The sequence below is a fragment of the Marmota marmota genome, unplaced genomic scaffold (assembly GCF_001458135.2).
Source record: "Marmota marmota marmota unplaced genomic scaffold, marMar, whole genome shotgun sequence".
In the NCBI taxonomy this organism is placed as follows: Eukaryota; Metazoa; Chordata; class Mammalia; order Rodentia; family Sciuridae; genus Marmota; species Marmota marmota.
In genome coordinates this window covers 13,730,355-13,755,023 of record NW_026000082.1, presented here as the reverse complement: position 1 = coordinate 13,755,023, position 24,669 = coordinate 13,730,355, and the positions used below count along the sequence as shown (strand labels likewise).

Genomic DNA, 24,669 nt, shown 5'->3' with positions numbered 1-24,669 from the left:
AGAATCGAACCCAGGGCCTTGCACATGCTAGGCAAGCGCTCTACCTCTAAGCCACAACCCCAGCCCCATAAATATACTTTTTTTGGGTACCAGATTGAATCCAAGTGTGCTTAACCACTGAGCCATATCCCCAGTCCTTTGTTCTGAGACAGGATCTCCCGAAGTTGCTTAGGGCCTTGTTAAGTTGCCAAGGCTGGCTTTGAACTTGTGACTCTCCTGCCTCAGCCTCCCAAGCTGCTGACCTTTGTTTTTACTTGCCTTTCTTTCTTTTCTTTTTTTTTTTGTAGCAAGACCCCATGTCAAAAAAACCCAAAAAACAAAAAACAAGTGTAAGAGAAGAGCACTGGCTTTAGGACGTGGATGGTGAAAGAGCAGGAGTCCTTGGTTAGGACTCCTAGAGCAGGCCCTCAAGGTTAGTTTTCTTTTCTTTTTTTTAACATTTACTTTTTAGAAGTAGTTGGACACAATACCTTTATTTATTTATTTTTATGTGGTGCTAAGGATCGAACCCAGGGCCTTGCACGTGCTACACTAGCGCTCTACTGCTGAGCCACAATCCCAGCCCAAGGTTAGTTTTCTTCCTGAAGTGATTTCCCTCCCTCCCTCCATTCTCCAATAATAACAAAAAGGCCATCACAGCACATTTCCTTTTAAAGTTTTATTAAAGTTTAATGAACAATTAATATTTTATCTTTTTGGGGGGATTAACCCCAGTACAAAAATATCATTGATGATTTGACAAAAATGGCTCCACTTAGGGCTTGAAGGTTTGAGTTTCTCCAACAGTAATAAGGGAAAGCATGCTTCCAGCTGGGGCTCAGTCCAAGCACATAGTCATTCCTGCACACGCATGCATGCTAACAGCCTGAGCAGGAAAAGAGGAAGGAGGATGCAGGGATTCAGGAAGAAGCCCAAGATTATTCCCAGGAGAAAAAGACAAAAAAACAGGCTGGTCTCCTTGACAGGGGATAGAATTACTGATTTACATTTAGGATTTACTGTTTTCTTAAAAATTGCTATTCCGGCCATTTTAACATTGTAGAAAAGATGCTACTAGTCTCTTTCACCACTAAGGTGAGTAAAGCAGGAGGAAATGGGAAAAGACTCAAAATACTGAAGTGTAAGTGAGGTATTAACCTCCAAGTGGCTCAAGTTCTGTGTCAGGTTTCATTCTTTACATTCAAAGACAGATGGACATTTAGGTGACAGGGAGCAAAAGAAGCAAGTCTGCCACACTGCTGGATCCACAAACAATCAGACCAGCTTCTTTTAACAGATCTCTTCCACAGTGAGAGAGCTCCTTCCAGTGTAGGAAGAAAAAAGGTTTCCTGGTCAGTTTAATTGTTTTGGGCAATTCCTCAATATTCCCTCCTCTGCTGCTTTCCTTCCAGAACACTATTTTTAATGAAGGAAGGGATATATCTGTGTTACAATTCATCTTCAAGATGTTTTTCTCTGAAGGCATCACCTGTCAGTCTTTCCTGAGCTTCCTTCATCCCCTGAACAACTGTGAAATAAAGAGGGAAAAATATGAAGCACAACTTAATATCTGATATTTGAACACAATATAGATTCTTAAATGTTTTAGGAGAAATATTTAAGAACACAACTTCTGTACTCAACATCTAGTTTTAAATTTTAGTCCTAGCATATCATTCTTTGAATCTGTTTCCTTGTTTATAAAATGATATAATCCCACTTATTTCTACACATATTTTAAAAAGTGGATGATAGAAGTGCTTCATAAATTACAAAGTCCTACAAAAATGTTAGCAGTTACCCTGGCTTACCCTCTAAGATTAGAGTTGATTTCCTCTATGTTCACTTGATAATAAGGAGGAGAGAAGAGAACACCTTCCTACCATCCCCATTGTTTTTTGGATGACTGTTGCATTTATTTCATTCCCTGTAGAAGTTACAGGTTATACTGATGATGGAGTGTATGTATGCATATATGCATTCTGAGGGAATGGTCTCCATTGAAGCATGTAGTCATTTCTACTATCAACTATACATGAAAGGAGCCAAGTTTTCAGGCAAAATAAAAGAGAAACCTAGAAGGAAGGCCTCAGGCAGACAGGAGATGAAATTTCTTATATATCTCAGGGCCTCTCTCCTATGGATTTGCACTTCAAGAAGGGCAATGATTTCAATATAGGCCTATGAGTGGTGGTTCTACAATAACACCCCTACACAACACAGGCTGGAAACTAGGTTGAGCCAGAGTCTGTAAATCTTGGAAAGCACACCCATTAGCTCCTAATATAGTGATATTTTCCTTTTGTCTTGCCTGTGTCTCTAGTTAAGACAGGTTTGAATGTTCCAGTTTCATGTCAGCTGCGCCACCAGGAACTCAGGGAAGAGTCTTGTGTTCACACTGGACTATGCCAGTGTGGAGAGGGGAGTGGTAACTTGGATAAAATTCTAAGAGAAGGCAAATCTCGAAGGACAAGAGTTTAGGACCTAAAACTCAGCTGTCACTCTCTGTGTGGAAAATCTCCTTCTAACACCAATCTCTTAAGATCTTCATTTGGTTAAAGAATATGCTACTCTCCTTAACCAGAAAAGGTGATGACAATATTTCCACATCTCTTCCCCTTTCCTATTCTGAGAATAAGAGTTTCAAGGACTCAAAAACAAAGTGATCCTCAACCTGGCAGTTTGACAATTGGGGACACGTGGCAACTTGGTAAACAATTCTTTTATAGATCAGGAAGACTAAGGGAGGAAAACAGTAACAAAACATGGCATGAAATCCAACCCTTCCCCTAAGATGACTGTGTGCCAGAATTAGAGATCAAAAAAGCCTAACTGAGATTATTTCAACCTTCCTTTGCCTATCTGTACTGATGCCACTCTGTCTGGAACATGCTTTTCCCATTCTTTTGCTGTGTCTCATTCTTCAGGACTTAATCCACTCACAATTTCCTCTAGCAAACCTTACAAACGCTCTGTGTTGGGCGATATCCCCCTCATACATCATTTCCATAGTTTGAAATGTCCTCCTGTTGTCTCTAGGGAAGGGTCCATGTTATCTTTCTCCTGTATCCTATAAAGGATCTGGCCAAAAGCTAGGCATGCAGGAGTTGCTTGGCTAACAGGTTAGATTAAGTTCCTATCACAGACCTTGCCCATTATGGCTCATCCTAGTTAAATCTAGCAGCAATCCTCCCCAATTTCTCAAGCAAAACAGTACCTTGCTCAGCATTGATGTAGAAATACTTGTAGCTGGGGTTTCCATTCTCATTGATGATTTCAGGATGCACCTTGCCACTAGGATCTATTGTAGAAAAAAGGGCACAGGGATTGCAATAATTTTAACATATAATACACTAGGCCCTCCAGGAAATAAAACCTCCCCATGTTTGCCCATTATCTCACTGCCCTATCCCTAACATTTCATGCTGTAACCACAATGAATTCCTTGCAATTCCCTGAACAATGCCCACCACCTTGTCCCATGCCTTGGCACATGCTGTTTCATCTTTCTAGCACGTTTTTTTTTCTGCTTGGTAATGATGAGGCCAACATTTTTATTTGTATCCCCCATAGAATCCAGCCAAATATAAAGCCAAGATTAGGTGGTCACTAACTATCTCTTATAAAACTGTTTGTGGAAAGACATTTGCTTGGTTGTATTATTCTGTTGCCTCAGATGCACCACAGGGTCAGGAATGGGAATTGTGGCTTATCCTTGGCCCTGCAGTGTCACACACGGTGTCTGACATGGCTAATGCTCAAAATGACTGTTGAATGAATAAATGGAAGATCAAACTCCTCTCATTGCTCATAAAAGCAGTTACTGGAAAAAGTTTCCCCACAAACCTGCAGGTTTGGATTTCAGAACTCTCTCTCTCTTTTTTTTTTTTTTGTACCGGGGATTGAACTCAGGGGCACTCAAACACTGAGCCGCATCCCCAGCCCTATTTTGTATTTTATTAAGAGACAGGGTCTCACTGAGTTGCTTAAGGCTTCACTTTTGCTGAGGCTGGCTTTGAACTCACGATCCTCCTGCCTTAGCTTCCCAAGCCTCTGGGATTCAGTATGTGCCACTGTGCCTGGCCAGAACTCCCCCCGACTCCTTTTTTTTTAGTTGTAATTGGACACAATATCTTTATTTTTATGCAGTGCTGAGGATTGAACCCAGTGCCTCACATGTGAGAGGCGAGCACTCTACCACTGAGCCCCAGCCCCAGCCCTGGAACTCCCCTCTCTTAAAACTGGTTTTTATTTGTTCTTGGACATCCCAGTATAGTTTCACAACTATATATATACTTCGGTCTCTTGCATCATTTCTCTATCTACATCATGAATCTCCCAATTAAAAATTTTTGCCTTACCCAAGAAAAGAATTCGTGGAATATAACCCCCATCAGGGCTGAAATCTTCATCCTTGGGTTCTTCTTCATCCTATTAAGAATAAATGTAAACCTTACATCAGATCATGTCCTCCCTCTCCTCAAGGACCTTCAGATTCCTCTCTTGTTCAGGACTGCAAGGCCCTACATGATCTGCCCTTGGGACACTTCTCAAACTTCATGTTCTACCCTGTTAAGACTTCTTCAGCCCCATTAATCTGCTTTTTGTTGGTGTCATTCAGCAAACCAGATATGCTCCTAATTCAGGCTTTTGGACGTGCTCTTTCCCTATGTCTAAACACACTTCCTGTGTCATCAGAAGCTCACTCCTATTTCTGCTTCTAATTTTTACTCAAATGTTGCCTTTTCTTCCACTTACCTAGAATTGCAAGCCATCTTCTCCTTTATTTTTGGCGGTAGCATTTACCACAGACTGACATATTCTACTTGTTTATCTCCCCACACTACATTGTAACTGCTTTGAAGAGTTACGTAAGCATCTGGGCTATACATTAACTATATAAGCAACTCCTCTTGCTGTCTCAACCTTAAGTGTTAATGTGTTCAGAAGATTTTTAATCCTATGGTTAAACATTATCTTTACAGAAACTTTTGGAAAGAAGTATCATCACAGAGTATCCAAGTAACTTCACACTTGGAGAGTATGATCTAAAAGGAAACACGGCTAGGTTACAGTACCTACTTTTTTAATTTACTAGATTCTATGATTTTGACCAAATCACATACCTTCTTCAGGTCTAAGATGTCCTTTTTGTAAAATGGGAATAATACCAATGGCCTAAAAATTTCTTCCAAGTCTAAGATCTGATATTCTCTGACTCAGGATTCCTGAAGTCTATATGAAGTACATAAAAGATGTCTCATGAGGAAATAGGAAGACTGTACATAAAAGTCCAATTCTAAGCAGGTGCTCAAATGAGTAAACTTTGCAGGGTGTTGTAATCTTCATATGTGATTACATTTTTTAGTCTAAGTATAAAATTCAGTCATCTTTTTTTTTAAAAAAATATTTATTATTTTTAGTTTTCGGCGGACACAACATCTTTGTTTGTATGTGGTGCTGAGGATCGAACCCGGGCCGCACACATGCCAGGCGAGTGCGCTACCGCTTGAGCCACATCCCCAGCCCTAAAATTCAGTCATCTTATTCAAGCTCTCCTCTCTACTTCCTCCCCAAATTAGATACTAACACATCTGATGTAAGCCTTAGTATGAGAAATCAAGATAAAAACAAACATAGGATAATCAACTCTATATTCAACATGACTTTATACTCTTACTGTTATTAAATCCAAAACAATAAAGTCTTAAAATCATAGCACAAAAGGAAAAATTCTTTAAGGCTTACCTCAAGATTTACCATAACAAAATTATGGGAAAGTTCAGAAATTTCTGTAGATTCTGCAAATTTGGGCTTTAAAGCTAGAAGGGGAAAAACGATTTTGAGTACAAGAAACATCATACCCAAACCCCAATGAGCCTAAGCATCACTTATTCTCCTTGGTAGTTCATGCATTTGCTGATTCATATAAATTAAACCTTCTTTTTCTTCCCTCCAAAACCAGAACTACTGGAGCACCTAGATGCTGGTGCTGCTTCTGTCACTTATTTGCATAGCTGTGGCCTTGAGTGACTTACCTCATTTCTCTGAAGCTTTTATCTCACTTATAGAGTACGGATAATGATACACAAATAGCAAGAGGAAGCATCACTATTTGCTTTTATGGTTCAGAACAACAACTATTAAAAGAGTAATAAGGTAACAACACTTTGCCACTAAATATGTGTGTGTACACACATTATACAATTATTTATGCTAATTTTACATTCCTTTCCTAACTAATATTTTAACTGTAGAATACCAAATTAAGAATAAAACCTGATTGGGAAAGGAGCAGGGTAGTATAGCAGAAAGAATTATATGCCACAAAATCATATAACCTTGGTTTGATTCTTATCTTCCTTAACCAGACAACTTCCTTAACCATGTACAGCTTCCTCTAATATTTATTGCCACATGCCGTTTTAGCACTTAATTCCATTTTCTACATAACTGTTGCTGCTGTTTTTCTTTTTTTTGCAGTGCTGGGGTTGTACTCCACCACTGACCTACATCCCCAGTCCTTTTTATTTTTTGAGACAGGGTCTCACCAATTTGCTGAGATTGGCCTTGAAATCGCAATACTCCTGCTTTGGCCTCCTGAGTAGCTGGGATTCTGCAATACCATCCCTGGCTTATATAACTGTACTTTAATCACCTCAAGCTTCCTAAAGCCCCCTGCAGATATATAATTACAAATTTCATGAAGGAAATCTACATCATATATTTCTTTGGTGTTCCTTAAAGCAACCACAGTGCTGTGTAGAATCAGTGATAACATTTATTAAATGTTAACTTTGACAACACTTCTAAGATCCGTTTTTAGATTGAGAGCATTTACTGACCTTTGCAAGCTCCACACCAAGACTTATGGATAATCACCATAATAGGCAATCCACTTAAAAACAAAACAAAGAAATTATAATCTAGTAATTGTACTTCCTCAAAGTATTCTAATAAAATAACCAATTTATGGAGATAAAGATGTTTCTGTAGTATGATTTCAATTGGTAAAATAATAAGACAATCTAAATATTCAATAGTAATAGATTTTGATAGCAAAATATTTATAAATTCTGATATTCCTGTAAATTCTGCAGATTTGGCCTATAAAGCTAGATAGAAAGACTGGAATGGAAGAAAACATCCAATTACATTATTTTAAAGGTTCCAGTAATTCTAAATTATTATCATGAAAAATAATCATTAAAAATGTAAATGAAAATTTTTGTTGGCACGTTAAAAACTAAGATATAAAATTTCTTTTTTAAAAAATATTTTTTAGTTATACATGGACCCAATATCTTTATTTTGTTTATTCATTTTTATGTGGTGCTGAGGATTGAACCCAGTGCCTCACATGTGCGAGGCAAGCGCTCTGCCACTGAGCCACAACCCCAGCCCTCTTTTTTTAAATATTTTATTTTTTTAGTTTTCAGTGGACACAACATCTTTATTTTTTTATTTTTATGTGGTGCTGAGGAACAAACCCAGTGCCCCAGGCATACCAGGCGATCGCATTACCGCTTGAGCCACACTCCCCAGCCCAAGATATAAAATTTCAATACGGTTTTAGTCAACTATAGAGCCCCAAAAGAAATGTATCAAAACATAATCTTGGGCTGGGGATGTGGCTCAAGCGGTAGCGCACTCGCCTGGCATGCGTGCGGCCCGCGTTCGATCCTTAGCACCACATACAAAGATGTTGTGTCCGCCAAAAACTAAAAAAAATAAATATTAAAATTCTCTTTCTAAAAAAAAAAAACAAAAAACAAAACCAAAAAACCCCATAATCTATAGATGAGACAGTGGATTTTTTTCTTACATTTGTGTATTTTTTTCAATTTTCTTAAAATTAAACATTTTTTTAAATCAGTGATGAAGAGTGTTTTTTTTAAATTATAAGCAACATAATCTACCTGAACCAGATTGGTTAAATGAAGCTCTTAAAAGTTTTCAGTTCAAATGTTAAATATGAGGGCCCTATATAGGCAGGCATTAGCTTACTTCATCACACAGCCTGTTATCACCATACCACCATAATACTATACAAGGTAATAGCTATAACTGTATTTACCATATCGAACTCCATTGCACTAAGGAATTATTGATAACAAACACTTCTACAACATTTACTTATGCCAATAAATATTATCTAAATATACACAAATTAGCTCATTTAGTGATAAATGAGTTACTCAATTACCTCACCTTACGCCATTATAAACCTATAGAGACGTGTGCCTCTAGTACTTGTAAAGACTTAAAATCATATAAGAAGGGCAAGTTTAAGTGGGTAGTGGGATGTAGCTAACCATAATAGCCAAAACATGCTAAACGTTTACTAGATGACATTGTACAATGTGCTGTATGTTCATTACCTCATTTAAATCCTCAAAACAACTCAAGGGTAATACTTTCAATGGTCTCATAATATGAGAAAACTGAGACTCCCAAGAGATCAAATAGCCAGCCCATCTAACCCATGTTTTAAAGCTCCATTCACTTTCAGAGCATGAACATTCTAGAATGTCTTGCTCCCCCTTTTCTCTCTGGCAAACTCCTTTGCAAAGCCTTTCCCAAACTGCCTAGTCTTTCTCTTCTCTGGGATCCTAAAGCATTTGTCATCATCATCTGACCACCAGTCTTTTTCATCCCATTATCACCTATCTGTATTTCTCACAAACTTTTCAAGGGCAAAGACAGACTAGTTAGTCTTTGAAAAATCACAGGTACTGGGGCTGGGATTGTGGCTCAGTGGTAGAGCGCTCATCTAGCATGCACGGGGACCTGGGTTCGATCCTCAGCACCACATAAAAATAAATAAATGGAATAAAGGTATTATGTCCAACTATAAAGGTATTGTGTCCATCTACAACTAAAAAATAAATGTGATAATTTATTATCACAGTTATAGTACTTAAATTTGTTCTAACAAACCAACAAAAGAATGAAAGAAAGGCTAATGTGATACATATCTTAAAACACAGAATAAAGCACAACAGTCATTAACGTGCCATAATACAGTCACTTTAGGGTGGCCAAACAATCTAATCTTTTACTGAGCATTATAAAAATACAATTTCAGGACTGAGGTTGTGGCTCAGCGGTAGAGCACTCGCGAAGCACAGGTGGGGCCCTGGGTTCGATCCCCCACACCACATAAAAATAAAGATATTGTGTCCAACTACAACTAAAAAATATATATATAATTTCAGGGCTGGGGTCGTGGTTCAGTGGTGGAGCACTTGCCTAGCACATGCAGGGCCCTGGGTTCGATCCTCAGCACCACATATAAAGAAATAAAATAAAGGTATTTTGTCAAACCATGGCTAAAAAATATTTTTTTTAAAATAAGAGTTCAGCCAAAGATATAACAATAATGCGTGTTTATACACAATATTACACTAGATTACATGAAAAACATTTAGTTACATTAAATGAGAGAGACTCGAGCAGACTCACTACTTTTAAAATATTTTATTGGAGGAAATAACCTAGTGGTTATGTCTTTCGCTTTCACAAAATCAAAGATACTTAATGACCAAAAACAAGGGGTTTATCAGTAAACTCAGTCCCAGGAAAAAGAAACTAGCAAAAATTAGGTACTCAGAAAAGATTTGTGATATGAAAGACTGGCCAGCACAGAGTCCAGAACTGTTCACAACTGTTTTAAAACAATTCTTATCCATCCAGTCTCTTCACCCACTATTCAAATGGGAAGAGTCAATGGTGTGTGATATACCAATCCAATCTAAGCAATCCCTGACCACTTGAGCTGTTTTCTATGGAGAAATTTGCCAGGATTCTCTCTAGTCTCAAACTTATGCTGTAAACTCAGGGCCTGGCACAGGGGCAGTCAGGAAAGTTGGAACAAATCAGTAAATTCAGCAGCTCCACTAATATAACACGCTTTGCAGACCTTCAGACTATTCTTCCTAGAGAAGAACAGTGGAAGCCACGGATTCCCCCTACCGCTCTGATTAGTGCAAGCTCTGTCCCAGATACTGAATAAACATATTGGCCAGTTGATGCAGGTTCTCATTGTTGGGATGCATTTTAGTATAGGAAATAAACTGGCGACGAAGGCGACTCAGTTCTGCCATGGTCAGGGGCCGAGTGAATTTTAGGTGCTCGGTGGTGCCTGGAAGTGTTAGTAAGTCCCCAGGCACAGCGCACTTCTGCGCTTCCATCAGTCTGGCCAACACCTGGCTTGTGACCTGATCCAACTGGTGTAGAAAGCTGCCGGAGGCAAGGGGTTGGGATTGTGTAGACTGATGTGGTGGGGGAGCCCGGTTCTCAAACAGGGCAGCCCGGATCTCCGCCACAGGTAATGCCTCTTCTAAGCCCACCACAGTAAACAAAGGCCGATCCCAACGGTTCCGAGAGTCAGGAGTCTCAAAGCGCAGTGTTAGAGCCTGCATTAATTCAGGAGGGTAAAAGGCACTGGTCACATGCTTCACAGATTTCTCAGGCTCCGCAATCACTACAGCTGAAGAATCTGATGCTTCGGCTTCTTCCGGCTCCAATTCCCTAGGTCCGTGGGCCCCGGTTCTCCCATTTACTATAGAAGCCGGTTCGGTGACAGTACTGATGTCTGCAGGCTCAGATTTCCCGCCCTCCTCAGCGCGCGGCCTCCAACTCACACTAACTTTCGGGCCCGGGTTCTCTTCCGCGCCAGTCACCTGAGGTCCTCGGCTGGCACCCCCTGGCCTCACGCAATAAACCAGGCAAAGCGGCGTGCGCGCTGCCCGCGCTAAGCAGTAGAGCTCGTAGCGGAAGCCTTTGATGTAGTTAAGCGAGTCCAGGATGACCACGTCTTGGCGACTCAGGCGCCGTTCCACGGCGGCTCGCAGGGCCCCACGCAAAGCCTTCTCACGGGCAGAATCGCCGTACACGGTCGCGTCCTCCGCGCCTAGCACCGAAGCGTCATCCACCACGTATACCGTGTGGCCCTCAGCCGCCAATGCCCAGCGAAGCTCTTCTGCACGGCGGCTCTTGCCGCTGTACGGCAGCCCGCAAAACACCACAAGCGGCATGCTACCAGGGAGCGGCCATCTGCAAACTCGTCGCGCCAACTTCCGGGTTGTCTACGTCACGGATTTTAACCGGAAGTACAAACGGGTTTGCACTTCCTGTTTTACGGACTGGCAAGACTTCTCGTTTCTATAGAAACAGGGGCTCTAAATCAATTAGGTCCAGGTCCAGCTTACTAGAAAGGAGATGCAGAGACTAGAATGACATCGGTTATTCATGCTAAAAGTTACAGACTTCCGGAGAATGTGATCTCCCTGGGTCGAAGACTGAGCCCGCCTATTTATTTATTAGTTGTAGATGGACAAATACCTTTATTTTGTTTGTTTATTTTTATGTGGTGCTGAGGATAGAACCCAGGGCCCCGCACATGCTAGGCAAGCGCTCTATGGCTGAGCCACAACCTCAGCCCCCATTTATTTATTAATGAGCATTAAATACTGCAAAACTGCTAACACTTATATTTAGCATACATAAGGCAATTGATAAATACTTGTTTTGCTCATGTGTGCACTCACACCTACTGGCACTCAGTAAATGTTTATTCAATAATCATTTTAATTATACAACATCTCCAAGGCTGGGGATTTAGAGATGAAAATAAAAGAGTGCCCCTGCAGGAGATCAAGTGTCTGAATAGGAAGAATCAAGCACCTACATTCAGAATTCAGAGTAATAAATGCTATAATGGGTGGGTATAGGTTGGGTTATAAAAGAACAAAAGAGAACATCTGCCCAGAGAAATCATTAAAGACTTTAAGAACTTGAAATTTTTCTCCTGAGCAGAGATGACAGATATAATACAGGATGTCCAGTTAAACTTGAATTTCAGATAAACAAAAAACTTTTTACAGTTGTATAAGTATGTCCAAAAATTGCATGGACCTATTTAATATTATTTATTGTTTGTCTAAAATTCAAACTTAATTGTGTATCCTTTGTTTTTATTTGCTAAATCTGGCAACTCTGCTGCAGAAGATTTGACACTCAGAGCCTGGAATCTGTAGATTTGTTCTAGGAGCAGGAAACACTATAGTTTAGTAGATCTAGAAATGTGAGTTTGTATATCTGAAATTATGAGTATGTATAATATAGGAACACATATTGGAGTGGAGTAGATCTTTGTATGGCTCCAGTACACTGTAGAAGAGAAAATGCAAGTCTTGGCTTTTCCACTTAGTAGTTTACAGCAAGTTATTTCATTTTTCTGCATTTTAATTTCCTTTTCTATAAAATGATAATTTATTTCATAGGTGTATCAACTCAGAGATTGTAAAGATTAAATAAATCAATGCCTATAAAATAGTGCTTAGACTTCCCTCCCCTGACCTGCCTTTTCTTCCTCATGGTCGGAGTTGTGTGCACATAAACTAAACCCACTTGGACTAGGAGACTACTTGAGTCTAGTAGGCAGTATGGTATTTTGGTTGAGAGTACAGGCCCTGAAGGAAGTGCCTGGGTCGGAATCAAGGCTCTGCTACTTACTAGCTGTGTGATCTTGGGTAAATTACTTAATTGCTCTATGCCTCAGTTTTCTTATCTCTAAAAAGAAGGTAACAAAAAGTACCCCCTCATAGAGTTGTTGTGAGGATCAAGTGAATTAATTCATATAATTTAATATCTGTATATACTAAGCACTTAGTAAGGATTAGCTAGTAGTATTGTTGTTATTATGAGGCAATTATGCAGTTCTTGCTCTGCCTTGGCATAGCCCTTCATCTGAAATTAATGCTATGTTGAAGATTAGAAAGAGTCTTACCACCGTAAATAATCTAAAGCATATTTTGTACCTGGCTGCTGCTTCTCTCTTCCCATCTTCTAGTGTTCTCCAGTGAATATGATCCCCAAAACCTGGAACAAATAAGGCTTATAAACATTCACACAATGAATAAAGGACACAGACCTAAAAAAGTAGTGTGGCATGTTCATGAGATACCCACAAAAAGGCTTTCCTCTATTAATAGCCTGTGTTGAAGACCCAGCTTCCCTGATAGAAATGAGAGACCATGAATAGTCCCCTATCCCAAGCCTCAGTTTTCATATCTATAAGATGGAAATAACACCACCCAATCAATAGCTTTTAAGGAAATTAAAAAATGAAATGAAATGCTTTGTAAACTATCACAGAGTATGCCAGTAATACTATAAGAATGAATGAGCAGGGCGCGCACGCCTGCAATCCCAGCAGCTTGGGAGGCTGAGGCAGGAGGAGAACTGCGAGTTCAAAGCCAGCCTCAGCAATGGTGAGGTGCTAAGCAACTCAGTGAGACCCTGGCTCTAAATAAAATACAAAATAGGGCTGGGGATGTGGCTCAGTGGTTAAGTGCCCCCAAGTTCAATCCCCAGTACCAAAAAAAAAAAAAAAAAAAAAAAAGCAAAACTAGAAAAAGAATCCATGAATGAGAATTTTCCATACGGTAAACATAAAGTAGGTCATAACAAATCATAACTAGTTGAAGGTGACATAGCAATACAACTTAGAGTCAGAAGGACATGGGACTCCACTTCCCAGTAAGTGTGTGAATTTTTATGAGTGAAGTAAGCTTTCCAAGCCTCAATTTCCATATCTGAAAAATCAAGACAATAATACATACTTCAGAATGTTGGATGTAAGGACTAAAGAAGGTAATGCATTTTAAGTGATTGTTGTTAGTATTCCCACAATTTAGCAAGAGTGATCTTTTTCAATCACATCACTGACAGATAAGAAGACTTTCATAGGCTTTCCAGAGCCCTAAAGATAAAGGTCCAAGGCTGGAAGCAGAAGATTTGAGAATATTGCATCTGCCCACCTCTCCAGTCATTTTCCACACTTTTCCTAAAACCCCATACACAGAAATACTTTTACTTCTTTAAATGCAGCATGTGGGTTGGGGATGTGACTCATAGGCAGAGCAATTGCCTAGCATTTTCAAGGCCCTGTGTTGACTCCCTAGCATTACAGAACCAACCAACCAAACAAACAAACAAACATACATACATACATACATACATAAATAAATAAATGCAGCAGGCACTCTCTTCCCTTCAGTATTTCATAATCACTTTACCTCTGCCTTTTCTCCCAGCCTGCCCTCCAGTCTTCAGGTGTAATAAGAGGACAATTCTTACAAATCTCCCCTAACTCCCAAACCAGCCTCTTCTCCTCCCATTGCAGCACTTCCCAGACTGAATTGTAAATATTTATGTATCCATCTCCCTCTCTCCAAGGGGAGCTCCCTGAGTGCCTATATCTGTTTCATTCCCATTTCCCTAATATTTAACAGTACACATGAATATAGCAAGTTCTCTATAAAATACACATGAATATACAAGTGCTCTATAAAATAGTTATTGAATAAACAAATCTTATCTAGGCCAAAACACATAAAAGTCTTAATTTTTATATCCAGAAAATGTTAGTGATCCTAAAATGCTGTTATTTATTAATCAGTTTATCTGTGACCAGCATACTACATGTGCTAACTCATTTAAATTTGGCCTTAACAATAACCCACTTTACTTCCCTACATTTCAGTTTTCTCATCATTAAAATAGGCATAAGTGGGCTTGAGAATGAACGTAGCTCATTCGAAAGTGTTAGAGCACTTTCGTAGCCTGTGTGAGGTCCTGGGTTTAATCCTCAGCACTGGGGTAGGGGGTTGGGAAGAAGCATAATAGTTCTGTCTTATCAGATCACTACCAAATATTAAATAAGAAATATAAAATCTCAACACAGTATTGAACATATTGTACAATCAGTAGGTAGTAGTTTTTGCTATTCTTTACATAAAGTTGAGACTTCTTTTTTTTAAAATACATTCAAAATACATTTATTTATTTATGTGGTGCTAAGAATCGAACCCAGTGCCTCACACATGCTAGGCAAGTGCTCTACCACCAGGCCACAATCCCAGCCCTAAAATTGAGACTTCTAAGGCTCAGAAGTTATCATCAGCTGTTATTAGATCACATTGCTACTCAATGGCCAATCTGAGATTTAACCTTCAGTCTTCTGCCTTTTCAGCTGCTAAATCTGTCTTCCAGATCATTCTTTCCCAGAAATAAATTCAAATCTAATTTTCATCTGTGCTACCTCAAGGGAATAAAAATTCATCCAGATTAGCACATGGAGGCAGTATCCAAATTTACCATCATCACTTTTCATTCCCAACAGCATGGGCTGCTGGCCAAGAGAAAATATCACTTGCCTAGGGCCCAAAGTTTGATCCTGAAGAGCAAATGACTGAGTGAAATTGGGAGGATGCCCAGAACTGGAAGGTGTCTAATGTGATCACCATCATTCTACCTACAATACCTAAACTAAGATGACTGAATCCTGCTTCAGCATAGTGCCCAACCAACCAACCTGAAAGAATATCCTGCTACAAAAAAGTTTAATCATACATAAACAGACTTTCAGAATGGATTCACTGTAATAATGGAAATCCCACCACAAACACAAACTAAGCTAAAAATCAGATGAGAAACAGTGAATAACCAGTAAATGGTAAGGCTGCCCTGAAAGTAAATATTCATTATAACATGGCAAATGGAGAATCTGAGACTCCCATATTAACCCAATTCTCAAAAAATATGGCTAGAGTGATTCCCATCATTAGTACTCTCTGGTAGATGAATCAAATGCCGAACCTTTCTGGAGGGAAGCATTCCCTACTTTATCCTCTAGGACAATCAACATTTTATTAAAAAAAAAAAAAAAAATAGCCATTATGGGCTCACAATCATAGCTCAATAAAGATATAAGAAAACAAGTCAACATAAGTAAGAATAGAAGCAAGAGTGACACTTTGAAGACTTCAGCTATCAGGATTATCAGCCACAAAATACAAAAATAGGAATATATGAAATGTTAGAGAAATACATGGAATCACAGAAACAGGCATGCACAAACACACATACACACACATAAATAGACAAATTTGTGATGGTACCAAAATCTGTAGAAATAACCCAAAGGCTACATACTATATAATTCCAATTAAATAACATTCTGTAAGAGTCAAAACTATGAAAATAACAAAAAGATCAGGGTTGTCAGGGTTCATTCTCTCATGGGGGAGAGGAAAAAAAAAATAAGTGGAGCATAGGATATTTTTTAGTGATTTTAAACTATTCTATGTGATACTGTAATGTCAGATACATGTTATTATGGCCTGAATTATGCACCCCGAAAATAATTCATATGTTTACATTCTAACCTCCTGTACTTTAGAATGACTGTTTTTGAAGAAACAGTTTTAAAAGAGGTGATTAAGTTAAAATGAGATCATTAGGATGGGCTCCAGCTCTAATTCTTATAAGAAGAGATTAGGACACAGATGTAAACTGGAGGAAGATCATGTGAAAACACAGAGAAGACAGTCATCTGCAAGAAGAAATCAACCCTACTGACACCTTGACCTTGGACTTGTACTCTTCAGAACCCTTAAGAAAATAAAGTTCTGTTGTTTAAGCCACCTAGTTTGTACAAAACAGCCAGGCATGGTGGTGCACATCCTAATCCCAGAGACTCAGGAGGCTGACACAAAAGTATTGCAAGTTCAAGGCCAGCCTCTGTAATTTAGAGAGACCCTGTCTCAAAAAATAAAAAAGAGGTATAGATGTAGCTCAGTGGTATAGCACCCTAGGTTCAATCCCTAGTACTGCAACAAAACAAAACCCACAGAACATACAATAGCAAGAGTGGACCCTAATGTAAACTGGGGATTTTAGTTAATAATAATCTATATTGGATTATCAGCTGTAAAAAATGTACCATATTAACACAAAATGTTGACAAGGAAAGATGGGGAGAAAGAGGAGAAAGGGCATATGTGGGTATTTTCTGCTCAGTTTTCTGCAGACATAAAATTGCTTGAAAAATAAAGTCTACCAATTTTTCAAAAAATATAATGGATAGAGTAAAACGCAAATTAGAGACAGGTGGAAAGATATATTAGAAGTTATCCAGGATGCAGACCAGAGCCATGAAAACAGACAATGTTAAGAGAGGCCAAGAGGGCTGGGGATGTGGCTCGCCTGGCATGCATGCGGCCCAGGTTCGATCCTCAGCACCACATACAAACAAAGATGTTGTGTCTGCCAAAAACTAAAAAAAAATAAACATTAAAAAAAAATTCTCTCTCTCTCTCTCTCAAAAAAAAAGAGAGGCCAAGAATACAGAGACTGATTTAAGTCTAGCATACACAATTATTTAAGGTGGTGAAACTGTAGAATGACAAAACCATTGAGTGAGAAGATATTAAAAACAGTCAAAGAGAGCCAGGCTTTGTGGCGCATGCCTGCAATCCCAGCAGCTCGATAGGCTGAGGCAAAAGGATCACATATTCGAGGCCAGCCTCAGCAATTTAGTGAGACCCTGTCTCAAAAAATAAAAAGCACCACTGGGTTAAATCTCTAGTACCTAAATAAACAACAGAAAAATGACATATTTCCTACAAAAGATCAATAATTATGCTATTATACTGATAGGAACAATATAAATCAAAAGAGAGAAGAGTATCATCTTGAAATGCTAAAAGAAAATAACTAAACCTAGAATTATATACTCTAAAAAAACTATCTTTCAAGCATAAGGACAAAGCAGACATGTTTAGATAAACTGCAAGGTTTTTTCCCCCCCACCACCATCAGGTATTCACCACTCATTATTATTTCAATAAATAAGTATTTATTCAACAGGATCATATAATAGTCAAGAGCATGGACTCTGGATCCTGACTCCTGGGTTTGGATCTTGGCTTTGCTGCTTACTAGTCATATGACTTTGGGTATGTTAGGTAATTTTCCCACACTATAAAATGTTTCCTCAGCTATGATAGCTTAGAATAGTAATATTAATTACTACAAGTATTTGCTATTGATATAACATACCAGGCACTAAGTTCCTTAAAAATATTAATCCTCCCAACCCTATGAGGTAGACGGTCTCATCAATCCCATTTTACAGATGAGAAAACTGAGGCACACGGCCTGGGGTTGTGGCTCAGTGGTAGAATGCTTGCCTGGCATGCACGAGGCACTGGGTTCGATCCTCTAGCACCACATAAATGTAAAATAAAGATATTGTATCCACCTAAAACTAATATATATGTGTGTGTGTGTGTGTATATGTGTGTGTGTGTATATATATATATATATATATATATATATATATATATATATAAAGAAAGCTGAGGCACAAAGTTTAAATAACTTTCCCAAGGTCACCTAACTTGTAAATGTCAGAGCTGAGAGTCTGAACTTAGGCAGAAGGGTTTAGACTCTTTGTTTTTAAGCATTACACAATACTATCTGTTAAAAAAGAAGATAAGGTCAATGAGACAAAGAGAGGGAAGACAATGGAGGGCCTTACAGGTCATTATAAAGACTGACTTTTTTAAAAAAATGTTTTTTTAGTTGTAGATGGACACAATACCTTTATTTATTTTTTTAATGTGGTGCTGAGGATCGATCCCAGTGCCCCACACATGCAAGACGTGTGCTGAGCCACAACCCCAGCCCCATAAAAGAAATGACTTTTTAACTCATGGTAGTATACACCTACAATCCCAGCTACTCAGGAGGCTAAGATGAAACTTGCAAATTCAAGGCTAGCTTGGGCAATCTAGGAAGACCCTGTCTCAAAATAAAATAAAAAGGGCTAGGGATATAGTTTAGCAGTTGAGCACTTGCCTAGCATGTGCAAAGCCCTGGATTCAATTCCTAATACAGGAGGAATGGAAGGACAGAAAGCAGAAAGGCAGATAGTCAGGCTTTTCCTGAGCTACTGGAGGGTTCTGAGCAGTTATAACATGATGTAATTTGTGTATTATGGATTTTTGAGCTTCTGTGCTAAAAACAGATAGCAAAAGAGTATTTATTATAGGGTGAATTGTATCCCCTTCCCCTAAAGAAAGGTACAGTCCTAACATGTGACCTTATTTGGAGACAGGATCAGTATAGTGGTAATCAAATTTAAATGAGGTTATTTGGGAAGACCTGAACCCAGTATGATTAGTATCTTTATAAAAGGGTGAAATTTGGACAGATATGCACACAGAGAGAATTATGGTCATCTCCAAGCCAAAGAGAGAAGCCTGGAAAAGATCCTTCCCTCTCAGTCCTCAAAAGGAGCAATCCTGCTAGGAGGAATATAATATTGGATTCTGGATACATTTTGAAGACAAAGTCAACAAGATTTGCCGTGAATATAGGGTGCAAAAGCAAAGACAGATGTTAAAAGCTGATATAAATGATACAATAAAGAAAAAATATTAATGACACAGGACTCCCTGGTAAAATGCCATTAAGTAGGTGAGACGAAATCTAGTACTAAAGTAAAGGGATTAGCCCTTGCTAGAAATACGGATGATTTATCAAGTAACAGGAAAAGAAGTACTGGTGGGTAAATGAAATGGTGAGAATTTTTGGAAGCCTCCTATGATCCCCCTTTATGTTCTATTAAATGGGAATATGGTCACTAACTGAAAATAAACATTGTGGAAAAGTATTGGAGATTTGCATACAGGAGAAAGAATGAAATAGTCCCCTACGAGAGAAAACTACAAGGATAGCTAAAGGATACATTTTAGATAGGAAATATCAGGAAAAAACCCATATACAAGAATAGTGAACAAGTACATGGGTAAACATGTAGTTAAATCTAAATATTCATAAAAATTTGTAAAGCCCAATTCATAGTTTTAGAAAACTGAACTAAATTACTGAACAACTGCTTATAAGTAAAGAGGGGCTGACTGAAGCTTAATATTCTAAGAAACCCTTACCATTGGGGGGATTAAGATAGTAAAATTCAAGAGTATTTAGTAAAAGGACTAGAGTACCAAATTTCAAACTAATAAAGGAGATAAAATAAGAACATGTAAATGCTCAACCTCCAAAAAAAGGGGAAAAATGGAAAAAGCATAGGAAAAATAGTAGTAGAGATGGAAACTGGATAAAAGAGCAGCTGTCAATAATAACAACAAATATAAGTGGACTAAACTCACCAATTAAAGTTAAAAGATGAAACTGTCAGATTTAGCTTTGAAAAAAAAAAATCCAAACTACCTTTATGATGTTTATAAAGATATACCTAAAACAGGACTTGCAAAAGTCAATGGTGGTGTAATTCAGAAACAGATAACAGGCAAATGCCAACCAAAAGAAAATCAAGGAAGTTAGATTAACATCAGATTACACTGTTTCTCCACAAACCTGGGCTACCCAGAAGCTAGGTGATAATTCTTACAGTTGGGGAGATTGTTGTTAATAGAGACACCAAAGCACCACTGTTCAATGATTGGAATGCTCTGTACCTGTGCTACTCAATATGGTAGCCACTAGCCACATGTGGCAACTAAATACATGAAATGTGGCTAAGTTAATTAAGGACCTCAGTTTTTAATTTTATTTAAATTTAATAAGTTAAGTTTATTTAAATTTAATAAGTTAAATTTAATACATTTAAAATATCACAATCCTAGAGACCAATTACTCCAACCCTCTCACTTTACTGAGTTCTAGAAAAATACAGAAGCCATCTGAAATTTTGGTCTTCTAATTTCTAATCAGCAGGCTTTTCCAGTATCCCAACACTTCCCAAGCTGATCTATTGCAATACCCCTAAGAAGTATACCCCTAAGAGGTATAATACAAACACTCTACTATCATCACTTATTTTTTTTTTAGAGAGAGAGAGAGAATTTATATATATATTTTTTTAGTTTTTGGCGGACACAACATCTTTGTTTGTATGTGGTGCTGAGGATCAAACCCGGGCTGCATGCATGAGAGGCGAGCGCACTACCGCTTGAGCCATATCCCCAGCCCTATCATCACTTATTGAATGCTTAGTTTAGGTGATAATTATAATGATACTAATAGTATAATGATAATAACAATATTAATAATGACTAATACCTACATGGCATTAATTATGTACCTGATACTTTTTTTTTTTATATTTATTTTTTAGTTTTCGGCGGACACAACATCTTTGTTTGTATGTGGTGCTGAGGATCGAACCCAGGCCGCACGCATGCCAGGCTACCGCTTGAGCCACATCCCAGCCCCCTGATACTTTTTTAATGCTTTTACATGTATTAACTTATTTAATTCTCACAATAACCTTGAGGTACAAACTCTAACTACCTCTTTTTTACAGATAAGGAAACTTAAGTTAAATAGCTTGACCTTACACTGCCTGTAAGTGACAGAGCTGGAACTAAAATATAGGTTGACTTCAGAGTCTGTAGTTATAAATATTCACTGCACTTTACTGCTTCTGTAGCAAAAGTTAAATGAAGAAATGAATGAAGGAATGAACCTTCACCAAAGCACAATGAGAATACTGACTTCAATTATGTAAAACTTGAGTTCTTTGGTTTCTCCTTCAAAAAGAATTTATACAGGTGCACTACTTTACCTTGTTACTAAAATCATCCACTCCCCAGAACCACCCACACTCACTCCTATGCCAGCATGGAACACCTGAAGATAGTCCAGTTTCCTAAAGTGTCAGCTGCATAGCCATTTAATTTATGCCAGTTTTCTGTAAAGTAAGCTAAAGTCTCCCATGCCAGCAGTTCTTCTCCTAAAACAGTTAAAAAGGCAAAGCAACCATTTCTAAATACAGCATTTATATCAGCATTTCCAAGCTTTTCATTCTAAAAAGTGTTTTAATGAGTGTAAGCTAAAGACATAAGAAAAGTATTATCCACCCTCTCCCAGCAGATAAAACCTGAATAACAAAAGGTCAGACAGACCGGAGTTAGAATCCTAGCTCAGCCATTTACTATTCTCACAAATGCAAAATATGGCTAACGAAAATATTAATCCCACAGGGTTGCTGTGAAAGTGAACAGGATACCGAGTGGAAGGTAAATACTTTGTAAGTATTAGTGCCAAATGTTTATCCTAGAGACTTGACAAAATCATCTATATGTTTTGCGCCAGAGAGCAAACTGCCTCTACTGACAGCTTTCTAGTTTCTCCCTCTGCAAGGAGAGGATTAAAATCCAGGCCTCCCAATGCCTATGTAGTGCTTACTCCACACCACTGTGCTTTCTTAAAACAGTGGGGACACTCATTCTCTCCTCTCTGCAAATCACAAGGCCATCTTCTGAAAAGAGTCAGAGATACTGAAACATCTAACAGAGATAAGAAATCTCATTCATCAAAATTTTCAGGAACTACTGCTTCAGGTAGCATTTGGGTGGGGGGTGAGTGGGGTATAATCTATGTCCCAAGAATCCATGTATAATAAATACATACAACAAAAAACTGAAGTATTATAATTCCTTTAAGGAATAATTAAACATTCTTCCATGGGAGGAAATAATGCCAGTTAACATTTAAGTGTGTGACACAATATTAAATGTTTTTTTTTTTTTTCATTGAATTCTCAAAACCCAACCCCCCTACCCTGAGTTGTCGTTCTATGTACTGCTGCAGTTATCTGGTATTTTCCTTCTCAAAGTCCATATATGTTGTCATATAACTGCCTACTTACTTGTTTTTAAAAGTACAGGGGACATAACAATCATATTTACCATTCATTTTTTCTTGCAACAAATATTCTTGAGCATTAACAAGGCTGAAATGGTCCTGGCTCACTGTGGCAGATAATATTTACCAAAGATAATTACAATAAAACCTTCCATCTCACATGCTCCTCTTACAAATGTGACTTCAGTGTGCCTCCTATTTCATGTATAGATGTTAATGTTCCTTCCACTTGAACCTGCTCCCACAGAGTATAGTAGAAGTGATGCCATATGACCTATATGGTTAGATAATAAAAATGCTATGCATTTCCATCTTATTCTCTTGGGTCACTCATTATTGGGATCCAGCTACCATAATGGGGAAGAAGCCTACACTAGCCCATGCAGAAAGACCACAGAGAGAAATAACCAGTCTGTTGAGGCCCCTGACATCATGGAAGAGAGAAATATTCCCCAACTGTGACTCATTCAAATTCCTGACCCAGAGACAAGGCAACTGGTTTTGTGTCAGAACACATTAAAATTCCGAGCTAAACTCACATCCTAACACCATAGTCTTCCGTCTTCCTCGGTACTTAATATTTTATTCTAAATAAACAGTAACCTATTTTACAATGGGATTAAGAACATTCTGTAAATATTACTAGTGTATTTTAAACATTCTGGCCTAATGGAATTCACTGTGCAGGCTTCATCACTGAGATGGAAACCTCAGAAAACCCTTCCCTGATCTTCCTAACTCAGTTAATTCCTCCCTCATCCTCCTAAACCTTTCTACTATTTCCTACTCTATCACAGTTTCATTTGCCCAGCTGAAATTGTCTTATTAATTTGTCAAAGAGTCTACACTACTTTCTCTTTCTCTGACTTGAATATAAGCTCCATGACAGCAGGAATCTTATCTGTCCAGTTCATTGATAGTGCCTTGGACAATGCCAGAAATATAGTAGGTGATCAAAAATTACATACTGAAGGAAGAAATGGATGCATTCAGTCCACTGAAAGTCCACAGAATGTCTTTACCCATGAAGGAATGTAAAGATAAGGAGGATAAGAGAAAACAATAAAAAATATTCCCGCAGAATCATTCCATATAGTCAGGTCAGTTAAAAAAAAAATGGAAGAGGGGGTGAGATCCAAGTATAACTAACCCCCTTAGAAAAGCATAAACCCTGAGTTCAGTGGATCCAACTTTCAACCAAGAAAGAGCTGATGAGGAGAAAGGTGTTCAAATTGTGAATGAAGATGTAGGTAATGGGATGGAGTTGGGATACTAACCTCCATTCGTAACTACCGATCATTCCCTCCTCAGAAAAATAAAAAATAAAAATCAGTTTCTCTAGACACACTGGCTGAACCACACCAAAGACAACTGTTGGTGGCCCTCTAACAGCAGAACTTCTATACTTCATCTGGCCCTTTTCTTTTCATCTCCCAGGGCAAGGAGGCAGTAGCCTAGCTCTTCAAGGAAGAGTGAGGAATCTTCAGATCCAAGGCTGGAATCTCGACACAGTAGGTTCCCGAGGACGCTATTTCTTTAGGAAGGGAATGTGACCATTCCTGAGGATCTACCAAGTGCCCAGCACTACGCTGGGCTCTTAAACATGCTTTTTCTAATTTACAGACTATTTCTTCCCCCAATACAAAAATTAATAGAGACCTTAAGTATAACTTCCCCATCTTACCTTTCCCGAACTCACTACTCCCTACCCCAAGAAATAGTCAAAACTCTAGGTGCGGTTGCGGAAGAAAAAAAAAAAAAAAGAAATCTGGCGTAGCCTAAGAAAGAAAACCCGAGGGGAACAGTGTTAGACAAGGGAAGGGTCCTATTCGGTTGGGGCCCCGGATCAGTAAAGATTAAGATAAGAATGCAGTCTGACCCTTTCCAAGCCCAATGTGTCCGTCAGAAGAGGTGATCAGGAGCAGGAAACTGAAGCCCAGCAAACAGGTGGCCCCGAGACGAGGCCATATCTCCATGGTGCTAGGTGCGCGGGACCACCGGGTTAACCCGACACAGGGCCCGAGTCACCGCAAGAGATCCGTTTCTTTTCCTTAGAGCGGGGTCAGCCCAGACCCTCTCTTTCTCAGATTTTTTTTTTTTTTCCAAACTCTGAAGGAAGTGATGTTAGACGGATGTGGGTGGTGCCTCCGGGGTCCGGTTTGG

General features: G+C 38.7%; 2 protein-coding genes across 3 annotated transcripts; both read right to left on the bottom strand.

Annotated features, from left to right (window-relative positions):
* Nucleotides 1-643: 643 nt before the first annotated feature.
* Txndc12 (thioredoxin domain containing 12) lies at nucleotides 644-24,665 on the bottom strand. 2 transcript variants are annotated; one of them, XM_048815395.1, is made up of 8 exons: nucleotides 24,386-24,665; nucleotides 12,804-12,864; nucleotides 6,825-6,877; nucleotides 5,728-5,801; nucleotides 4,341-4,410; nucleotides 3,197-3,280; nucleotides 1,469-1,507; nucleotides 644-865 (listed from the first exon to the last, which is right to left on the bottom strand). In XM_048815395.1, exons 1-8 carry the CDS (start codon nucleotides 24,480-24,482, stop codon nucleotides 858-860), a joined length of 486 nt encoding a protein of 161 aa, XP_048671352.1. In that variant the 5' UTR covers nucleotides 24,483-24,665; the 3' UTR covers nucleotides 644-857. The 2 variants fall into 2 exon arrangements, with proteins under 2 accessions (XP_048671352.1, XP_015340491.1); XM_015485005.2 differs by having other exon boundaries at nucleotides 644-1,507; nucleotides 24,386-24,660.
* Nucleotides 9,445-12,864, bottom strand: Kti12 (KTI12 chromatin associated homolog). The gene is made up of 2 exons (XM_048815393.1): nucleotides 12,804-12,864; nucleotides 9,445-11,191 (listed from the first exon to the last, which is right to left on the bottom strand). Exon 2 carries the CDS (start codon nucleotides 11,016-11,018, stop codon nucleotides 9,963-9,965), a length of 1,056 nt encoding a protein of 351 aa, XP_048671350.1. The 5' UTR covers nucleotides 11,019-11,191; nucleotides 12,804-12,864; the 3' UTR covers nucleotides 9,445-9,962.
* Nucleotides 24,666-24,669: the final 4 nt, after the last annotated feature.

Bases quoted from the DNA above. Each gene is read 5' to 3' on its own strand.
- Txndc12 (XM_015485005.2), bottom strand. From the start codon at position 24,482: ATGGAGATATGGCCTCGTCTCGGGGCCACCTGTTTGCTGGGCTTCAGT. The intron at 12,865-24,385 runs GTCAGACTGCAT...TATTTGTTCCAG, and splicing joins ACACATTGGGCTTGGAAAGG to GTTTTGGGGATCATATTCAC. The intron at 4,411-5,727 runs GTAAGCCTTAAA...TATTCTTAATAG, and splicing joins TTGTTATGGTAAATCTTGAG to GATGAAGAAGAACCCAAGGA.
- Kti12 (XM_048815393.1), bottom strand. From the start codon at position 11,018: ATGCCGCTTGTGGTGTTTTGCGGGCTGCCGTACAGCGGCAAGAGCCGC.